This window comes from Cynara cardunculus (assembly GCF_001531365.2).
Source record: "Cynara cardunculus var. scolymus isolate 2C chromosome LG 1, CcrdV1, whole genome shotgun sequence".
NCBI lineage: Eukaryota > Viridiplantae > Streptophyta > Magnoliopsida > Asterales > Asteraceae > Cynara > Cynara cardunculus.
Window position 1 is genome coordinate 16,277,373 of NC_037528.1, and position 10,308 is coordinate 16,287,680.

The window sequence follows — 10,308 nt, forward strand, 5'->3', positions numbered from 1 at the left end:
GGAGGTAGGAGAGAGGAGTTTTTAAAAATACCTAAAATGCCCTCTAATTATAAATTTAACTTAAATTACCAAAATTATTAATTTCCTAATTTATCCGTTGATATGTGGTTGAGATTGGTTCTCACAGTTACCACAAACTAATCAGTTCTCCCTTGAATAGGCCCCTATATATATATATATATATATATATATATTTTATATTTATAAACTTAATAGTATAAAAATAATGATAACTTCATAATAGCTTCCATAGTGGTGTGTGTTGAAAGATTTGTCAAACGAAAGACCTCGTTTTTTAAGTTCTTCATTGTTAGATTGAAGTTTTTGGTTTAAGTAAGTTGCTTTTTAAAGATCTTTCATATCGTTTCATTTTTAATCCATATAATTTTATGAAAGTTTTGTACAATATTTGGAGGTTTCTAATGGTGAGATAATATTTGTATTTACTAATATATTTAAATTCGATAAAAATAAATAATTATGAATTAATTAATGTATTAAAATAAAAATATTGTGAAGAGTCTGATTTTTTGAAACCCACTTTTTAATTTTGGTTTTTGTACGATTTGATGGTTCTTCTTTACTGGAGATTTTTTATGGGTTTTGATGGTTCTTCTTTACTGGTTTGTCCAAGCTATTGGAGATTTTTGATGGGTTTTGGCTTCTATTTGATTTTAGTCAACCCAACTTAATAACCTACAAATGTAACACAATTTTGATTTTGTCGAAAGCTTTTGCTGCTAATAGGTTAAGATCATGTATGTTTCTTTGTTGTAGTTTACAACTATTTCATACCACATGCCAGGTGTTTGATGATTTGCCCAAATGAAAGCTTGGATGTTTACGGAATTACGATAAACAAAGGTTTATATATGGTATCTATAGGTGCATTGCATGATACAAGACATATAGATACATTGAAAAGAATGAAGAAATTTCAAACAAACCTCTTTGTCATGGTTTTGGCTTTCATTCAAACACAACTCAACAGCTAACCGGAGGCTTGTTGTATAATTTATTTTGCTCAATAGGTCTGGGACTATTCCATTCTTTAACAAAATACGCAAGAGCATGCCTGTATATTAAATCGCCCTTGATACATTTACGAGTTAGGTTTGGGTGTATATGAAATACTTACCCAATTCTATTCCTTGCTCTTCATCTTCCTCGGCTGCTTCTTCCACACCAGTCCCATTTTCCATACAGTTTGGTAATGCTATCTCTTGAAAGGAAGTAGTAGATTAGGTGAAAGCAAATGAAAAGTTGTATGGTGGAAACAAATTCACATTCCGTTTCTTCATGTTATCTCTGTCTGTATTATGGCATTCTTGATCTCATGATTTCTCATTGTCCCAATAATTCATATTTCATTGTGTGGTGGAAACAAGTGTTGGGAACATTTTGATTGCATATCTTGTGTTGGAAACATTTTCCCCTCAAAACCCTAGAAATCGATCGATCATATTGCTGAATTTGTGTCTTTGCTTCTGCACCAGAGGGGAAAAGTGAGAAAGGGGAAAGAAAAGAGGGACAGAGTCTCGTGAAAGGTGAAAGGTGCTAGTGGGGGAGGAGACGGGGTTTCACCGGAGTTTGGCTTGGGGTGGGAAGCTGATAGAGACAATAACGTGATGTTGGGGGTGAGGGAACATTGGTGATGGAGGTTGAAGATGGAGATGAGGGCCGGTATGGAGATGGTGTGGCTAGGCATGAGAATGAGCTTCAACCCGTCGAGGAACCCAGTCCAATCTTCCCAGTCAGGAACGAGGATTCCTCACTAAACCGGGGACAAAGGCAGGGACAAAAATCTCCATTTGTCTCAAACCGGAGATGGGGATGGTATCGCACTCCTCATCTCACCCCACATCGCTCCCGTTATATATCAATTAGAAAAAGGGTAAACTCTAATTTTATGTCAATCCAAAAAATCGAAGACACAAGACAAATATCACAAATTGACATTATTACGAGTACAAATGTTTTAACACGGTTATGGATATGCAAATTCAAGAGTTTGGTGACAGATTTGACGAGGTAAGTTCTGAATTGCTCACTTGTATGGCCGCTTTGGATCCTCATTACTCATTTTGTGACTTTGACCCATCAAAATTACTAAGGTTGACAGAGTTTTATCCTGATGATTTTAGCAATGACGAAAGAACTACTCTTGAGCACCAACTTCAACTATACATTGACAATGTCCAACATGATGAATTATTTGCTAATTTGAAAGGTATATCCGAGCTCGGTAGAGTGATGATTGAAACAAGGAAACATCTTGTGTTTCCTTTGGTTTATCGATTATTGAAGCTTGCATTGGTTTTGCCTGTTGCAACCGCAACAGTCGAGAGATGTTTTTCTGTAATGAAGCTTGTGAAGCCAGCTTTGCGCAATCGAATTTGTGACGATTTTTTGAATGCGTGTGTCATTTGTGCCGTAGAAAAAGAAATACTTGCTAAGGTTACAAATCAAGATGTAATGACTCGTTTTCAAATGATGAAAACTCGTAGAAATCAACTTATGTAATCACGTATTATTAATTATAATGATTGATGTGTTGGTATATTGTTAGTTTAAGTGACCCCAGTGTATAAAATTCCTGGATCCGCCACTGCCCCCACCGCTCCCTCTTTGACCAGCAGACCACTCGCCTCCCATCCGACCTTCACCTTCCTTCCTCCCCGTCCGGCAACTTGCAACCAAAAATCAGAAAACCATCACACCCCATCCAACCACCACCTGCACCGTATCCCATCCCGCCACATGTTCAGATTTCACATCCAACCTCATCGGAGCCACCTGCAACAATGGCCGAATCTACAAGCTCTCCCTCCAAAACCTCTCCCTCCAAAACCTCTCCCTCCGTGGCCATCTCAACTTGTATGTGTGGCTGAGAGCGGAGCAGAGGACCGCGCCAGAGCAGAGGACGGCGGAATAGGAAGTGAAGATTACTCGATCGGTGCCTGATTACTAAATCAAAATATTCAAAAAAATTTGCTGTAAAATTTGTAGGTTTTTGCTTTTTTTTAATCTTAAATGTGATGATTTTATTGTATAAATTTGATGATCTTGAAACACAAATGGGATGAGGTTGGATGTGAAATGGAAATCGGTCCCTGTAGTTTGATAGTTATTACGAAAATAAGAAAACAAATGAAAAAGACAAAAATGTCCTTAAGTTAACCGACGTTTTTAACGAAGTTAATAATCAAGGACCATTTTCAAAGCAAAATGCAGATTATGATGATGATTTCTAAACTTATCGAAGTTCAGATCTCATTTTCAGACTTTTCACTAAAACCTCAATGACCAAAATTAGAGTTTACTCTTACAAAAAATTATATATGTATATTATTTATTTTAACTAAATCGGTATTTTATAATTTTCTATTTCCTAAAATTTAAAAATTATTATTCTTTGAAAATTGGCATGTAATATTTTGAATATTAAGTCAAAATACAAACACTTGATATGTTTTGAATATTATTACTCAGATATGGTTTTATATTTCTCAATATGTTTTGGTATGTGTGACCTTATATTTTTTTTGGATTAAATGAATTTCTTTTGGTTTTAGATTATTAATTATAATATGATCTTGTGATTTTTTATATTAAATTAAATTCATTTTGATTTTAGTTTTATTAAAAATAGATGAGATTTAAACATGTGTAATTTCTTACATATTTGATTTGAAACAACTTACACAAATAGAAATAAATTATGTTTCTCCATTCCTTGTTGGGATGTGATGACAATGTGATCGTATTCCCAGACAGGGATGGGAATTGAGGTCCCTGCCCCATCCCTATGCCATTCCCATGCCTAGGCATGGTGGTATTATGGGAAAAGAAACAGGGGGATGGTTAGGGTCCAACGAAGACCATGACGTTGGAGGCTGGAGAGGGGGGGGTTTAAGCCGATGATTTGGAAGGGAAGATGATGTCCCTGTGAGATCTCGTCCTTGTGGGATTGTGTGTGGAGGGAAGGGAAGAGGACGATTGTCAATTTGAATATAGTTTATGATTGCTTTTGTGTGTCAATGAAAGGGCTTAATTATGATGGATCTTTCTACACAATTGATTACAAGATAAATAACCTTTTCATGATGCTTGATTCAAATACTTCTTGATCTAGACGGCATTCGATTAATGTCACAAATGCAGCCGTTTTATCAACTACGTTTCATGACGAAAGCGTTGAATTCGACTCTATTTGTTTTCATGGTCATACGCATGACTCAAAATACATACGGCTATTCAGATTTGTAGTATTTGAAAGACTTCAACCTGTGCAGCTACCAAGACTCAGAGGGATTCCTCAAGTAGCTTCTCGGTCAGAGATTTAGAAAGTCCCATAACACCATCAGGAGTTCCAATCTACATTTGAGGGATTGAATGATAACAAAAAAGTTGTATGCTTAATAATGTACATATGCACGTATGTATATGCATGTATGTATGTATGCATGTTAATGGAGATTAACAAAGACTAACCACGGTATCAACAAAGGGAGCTGTTAGTGGATGCTCGAGCATTAGCCCTCCGGCGACGTTTAGTGTTACCCCATCATCTACCTATCATCAAAACAATGAAAAATATGCTCCTATTGGGGAATAAAAGAATTCTCTATAGATGATAATGATATGTGCCCACTAGATTCTTTCTGAACAAGTTTTAAATTTGAAATGTACTTGTATATCGATTGCGAATATTACAAGAACTTATGACGATGATATATGTCTACTAGATTCTCCTATTTTGTGTCATCGATGGCATTTAAGACGCTTAATTAATAATCAAACATTTTCTTTTTATTTATTTGTCTAAATCAAATGTTGCAATTCGTGGAATATAGCGAGAGTATGGAGTAATGTTCACATTACCAGTCTATCAATGACCTCATCAGGTATATCATGGAAATAGACCTGCACCATAACAAGAATAATCTATCAAATTCAATAACAATTGTAAGAGGTTTATGATTTAAAAGTCTGCATTAGTGAAAAGGCTTTTCATGAACTCTAATTAGTGCCCAATGGTCATTCGACTATAGACAGCAAGCGACTTCAACTTTTCTATCGACTTACATATGAAAATGAGAAAAGGTTGTTATTGATCTTTTATCGTTTGTTCACATGATACAACACATTTTTTACATGGGTTTAAACTTTAAAGCCTTCCTCTTAGCCAGCTTTTCAAAACTCTCTTTGTTACGCTTTTCACAAGCTGAGGTCTTAAAGGAAGCAGTTGCTCTACTCTTTGGGTAGAGGTCAGGTCTCAGTACATCTTTCCGTCCCCAAAGCCGACCTCCAGGTGGGATATAATAGGCTCATGTGGTTTTTGAGGCCATACAGTTTTGGACTCTTGGATGCAAATGCAGAATAGAGATGATGAAGTAAAAAGAAGGAATACCTCCGACCTATCCCATCCTCGCTTTTTGATACCTGTTGTAAGGTTAGTTATTACTATAGATCCCACAACAATTGCACAACCACCTGAATATCCTGAAAAGGATGAATAGATAAAAGGTAAACTTTGAGGTTTGAAACACGTCAGATTTTCAGAGTTAAAAGTAGTTGGTAACAAGCAAACCTTTGATGAAATGGCGTGCTTCTTCCTTGCTTGATGGTTTCTCTCGAATCATCCCTTCATACACCACCACCTCAAATTAAATCAGATGAAGGTGAGAAACACTGGCTAAATACCACTATGTTTCATGTGTGTAATCTTGATGAACAACTGAGTGCTTCTTGTTAGGATCGGAAAAAAAAACACACACGAGAAATGATAATCACGGGAAGTGAAAGAAACAAGCACGATATTTATGTGATTCAACAATTTGCCTACATCCTTTCATGTGCTAGGACTTTATTGTATCTCATGAACTCTATAAGTACATCCATAGAAAAAAGATTGCCTCTTTTATATATAGAAAACCAGACAGCACAATGGTAGACAGGAAACCTTGAGGGCAACTCAACTAGCAAATAAGTTGCCAGTTCGAGTCTCCTTACGGCCACTAGGGATTTTTATGGCTGAGATTAGTCGAGTTGCACGTAAGCTGGCCCACACACCCATGGTTATCCAAGAAAAAGAAGACAGAAAATCTTCATCCTGACAGCGTAACCGCTATAATTATTCTGACTGATTTTTTACGAAGTCCAGGTTTAGGGCCAAAGCCACCAGGCCCCAACTTGCCATATGCAAAGCTATAGACCTGTTAACAATAAGAATCGGGCTCCATATCTAACACATCTCTATGACTTTCTAATAACATTAATAAAGCAAATTAGGGTTGTTCTTGAGATTCTGTCAAAACCTTAATGGGGAATCATATTTCTTGTGATGCTCAGCGTGTATTTTATCAACATAAATAAGCTTTGTTTGCAATAATGAAAATATGAGATGGGAATAAGGCATACTGTGTCGGCTGTAATTAGCAGCGTGGGGTGTGCATTTTCCTCCTTATGACCTGTAATTCCAAGCCTTGAAATAATGGCATCAGCCTGATGATCTCGAAATAGGTTAAATTCAGAACATAAAAAAATCATCATGGTAAATCAAATTCGTTAACCAAGTGTCAAACATGATTATTTTGTATTATAATGCTTCAAAATTTGCACTCTACTGACTTCAAACTTAGAATCTCATGGATCCTACTCCTAGTTACAAGTGTTAGTTTTGGCTTTCGTTACTCAAGTTTCATATATGAGTTGCTTACAAGTTTAAAGAAAAACTACTGCCACAGACCAGACGCAAATGCATTAGGAGATGAAGCAAGACTCCTAAAGCATAGCACAGAGACCCAAATGAGTACACTCCATCTGATCCGAAAAAGGAGTCTTACGTTGACTCTTTTGGTCAAGATTACCACCTTCCTATCCCTACCAACATGCTATAAGCCATTCCAATTGCTTTTTATGATAACCTTAAAGCAGGAGGAATTGTTCTCATAGATAACACAAGTATAAAGAAAGGCCAATCCCTCTCAAAAGTAAAAAAGAAAACATACATGGAGAAAAGAACAAGATTCCCTGAACGAGCACAAATCATTATTGCCGGTAATTCGCAGCTAAGGAAAACAAATGACCTAAGAGGGATCATTTTTCATTAAGGAATTAATATATATACAAGGAATGTACCTTTGCCTCAGCTAGAGCAAGTACCAGATCCTCTGGCTTCTTGGTCCTAATACTCTTCTCATCAATGTCTGCAGCCTAAAGCACATGAATAAAATATAAGGAATTTTCTTTGTGACATTGCATGGAAACCCATTAGATTACTCTCTAAAAGCAACCTTAAAAAGAGAAAGGGAGGTTCCAACATATATAAAAAAAATGGTCTTCTAGCAGATGTGGGACTCCAACATTCCCCCTCCAACAGAGGCTAGACGAGGCACATATTTTCCTCGAATGTCAAGTAGAGTAGTAGACCTTGGCTCTGATACCAAGAAAAGGCCCATAGGCTACATAATCATAAAGAAAAGAGCTAAAAGACCTATGATGGTCGGAAGCTATATAAGCCCAAAGCATCATGAAGCAGATGACTTTTGCAGAAAGTGGGAAACTTCTCTTCTTTTAGAAATTTGCTTGGAGTCCACTGAAAGTCGTATATCACTTTCAGATTGAAGTATTTAGACGCTACAATCTAAATCTCAATCGGATAAAATTCAGTGGTTTACCGAACTGAGAATCCAAAATCGTTATGAATCTATGTACCTCTCAAAACGAAAATGACCAATTCAAAAATTGAAATACGGAAACTGTCAAAACGAACAGTTTTTTGAACCCTAAACCGGGTTTTTTAAAAAACCCGGGCCAAAAACCGGGTTTAAAATTTAAAATTCGGATTTTTGATGCATTTTTCACAAAGCAATTTAAAATTCGGATTTCTGATGCATTTGAACCCAGCCAGGGGCTCTGCCCCTTGGACCCCGCCACCGGGGGTGCTGCCCCCGGTCCCCGTCGTTTAGGGGCTTCTCCCCTAAATCAAAACAAACTCAAACAAGTGTGCACTCCGCACCTTCCTTACTTGTTCGATATTTATCATGATGACATTGGTCAACAAATTAATCCCATTACACTTAAATGATATTAGTGATACAAATCACCAACATCTTCTGAGTAGAACACCATGTTGTCCGATGCTCTGAAAGAGCTCTTGACAATAGAAAAGAGATTCCAGCACATAGTAGAGAATAAATGATTGAAGTCTAGCCGATGATGACTCCAACATTCTTAATTTCCAAACATATATATAGATACAAAAAACAGATTATTTCAGGTGTTTCTCCATTCATCTATAAATATAACGATAATGATAATAAAAAATAGGATCTTAACCTTTTTAACTTTCAAGTAAGAACTCGATTGAATTTAAACTCTATAACCAAGCCTACAAATCAAATAATAACGATTTGTAAATACCTAACAAAATCCATATCAATTTTGCTACCCAAAAAGAACCACGGCTTCACATTGAATTGATAAAAGATGTAGCATAAGAATACAGAAAATTTTCATTACTCACCATAACTGTAAAATCATACCCCATCTCCGCTAAGATTTTCCGACGAGCCATTGAAGAAGAACCCAATATTATCTTCGCCTGTTTCGTCTAACAACAAAATCATCGCAACAAATCAAAACAAAAATCCAGGTGTATATGCAAACGCAAACCAAAACTAAGGATTGGTAGTTAGTTAATTTCTGAGTAAGACTTCAAGAGAAGAGAGAGTACAGCAGACCTTGAATTTAGGGTTCGCCATTGATAAATGATATCTCTTCGTTCCCGCAATTCTTTCCCTCCCACCCTCACAATCCAAGGGAAGGATAAAATGTGAAGAGTGGACCCAACTGGCGGCAAAAACTCTTCATCTTTTAGACTGTTCACAAATGGTCCCTTGACTATATCCATCCTTCAAATTTTGTCTTTTATAAACTTTTTTGCATATTTTTGGCTTACAAAGAAGAACTTGGTGGCATTTTAGTACCTGCGGGTTAGGTTCATGTGATACCAAGAATTTTTTTGTGAGACCCGTAAGACCAATTTATATTTATTGATCAACTTTATAAGCTAATAATCTAATGGTTTTAAGTTGCACGGTGACAATTTTGTGATTATTGAGAAGTCTCGTGGCAATTTTGTGATTATGAATGTTCAGATTGTTGATCTAATCCAAAGGTTGAAAATTGGTCTTATGGGTCTCATGAAAAACCCTTGGTCTCACATGATCCCAAGTCTCTCTCTCTCTCTCTCTCTCTCTCTCTCTATATATATATATATATATATATAAAGCATTTAACAAAAACTCTTAAAAACCATTTTTTATGCATGAAGTACTGTTTATTGATGCATATTACTTAAAATTCAAGATAACAAATAAATTGTGTGTAAGTACAACTTATTAAAGCTTCATATTTGTATTCGTGTAACTAATTGCAAATAAATATAGTCAAATAGAAAATAAACATTTCATTTTAAATATAATTAGGATAATTATTGAGTTCTAACAAAATGCTTAATTATTATCCTTATAAAAAATTATATTATTAAATCAAAAATAAATTTCTTCGTTATTAGATCCAATTGAATTAAAGAAATTACACAAAAATAAGAACTTTAAAATAGTTAATTTGATATTAATATTGATATATTTATTTTTGAAATTTTATGATATCTTCAAATTTATATTTTATTCAAAAATAAATACATTATCATTTTCTCAAAAACCATATAAAAACCGTATTATAACATCTATATAGAAGAAATAAAACGAAACATTAAAATCAAGATATACATCGTTGCATTGCGCGAGTATCCTTCTAATATAAATAAATAAATATATATATATATATATATATATATAGAGGAGTAATCATATGAAAACCGCCCTCATTTGTGTAAACCGTGCAAACCACCTTCATCTGTCGATTTCATTGTTTAAACTTATGAAATTTTTTCATGAAATTGTTTAATCTTTTGAAATTGTTTCATATAATACTTTTTTTGATGAAGTTGTTTCATATATGGTTGTGAAATTGTTTCATATAATACTTAATGAAACTGTTTTATGTATTTCTCTAACATTAATGAAACTGTTTCATGTATTTCTCTAACATTAATGAAACTGTTTCATGTATTTCTCTAACATTAATAAAACAGTTTCATGTATTTCTCTAAAATTAAAATAATGAAGATGATAATATATATGATTAACACCCTCCACAATAAAAATGATTAATCAACCTCTCATAATTACAAAAAAATGAACAAAATGAAAAATTATGATTGGTTGAATGCGGTTT

General features: G+C 34.9%; 1 protein-coding gene across 4 annotated transcripts; it reads right to left on the reverse strand.

Annotated features, from left to right (window-relative positions):
- Positions 1-4,048: 4,048 nt before the first annotated feature.
- On the reverse strand, positions 4,049-8,835 carry LOC112524227 (maf-like protein DDB_G0281937). 4 transcript variants are annotated; one of them, XM_025133972.1, is made up of 9 exons: positions 8,748-8,835; positions 8,531-8,608; positions 7,144-7,218; positions 6,424-6,507; positions 5,594-5,663; positions 5,414-5,505; positions 4,885-4,926; positions 4,495-4,575; positions 4,049-4,377 (listed from the first exon to the last, which is right to left on the reverse strand). In XM_025133972.1, the coding sequence occupies exons 1-9, from the start codon at positions 8,766-8,768 to the stop codon at positions 4,306-4,308; spliced, it is 615 nt and encodes a 204-aa protein (XP_024989740.1). In that variant the 5' UTR covers positions 8,769-8,835; the 3' UTR covers positions 4,049-4,305. The 4 variants fall into 4 exon arrangements, with proteins under 4 accessions (XP_024989740.1, XP_024989732.1, XP_024989750.1 ...); XM_025133964.1 differs by having other exon boundaries at positions 8,531-8,617; positions 8,748-8,828; XM_025133982.1 differs by lacking the exons at positions 5,414-5,505; positions 5,594-5,663 and having other exon boundaries at positions 8,531-8,617; positions 8,748-8,828.
- Between the last annotated feature and the right edge of the window lie 1,473 nt (positions 8,836-10,308).

Bases quoted from the DNA above. Each gene is read 5' to 3' on its own strand.
- LOC112524227 (XM_025133964.1), bottom strand. From the start codon at position 8,768: ATGGCGAACCCTAAATTCAAG. The intron at 5,506-5,593 runs GTTTGCTTGTTA...CATCCTTTTCAG, and splicing joins AGCACGCCATTTCATCAAAG to GATATTCAGGTGGTTGTGCA. The intron at 4,927-5,413 runs GTATTCCTTCTT...GTTATGGTGCAG, and splicing joins GAGGATGGGATAGGTCGGAG to GTCTATTTCCATGATATACC.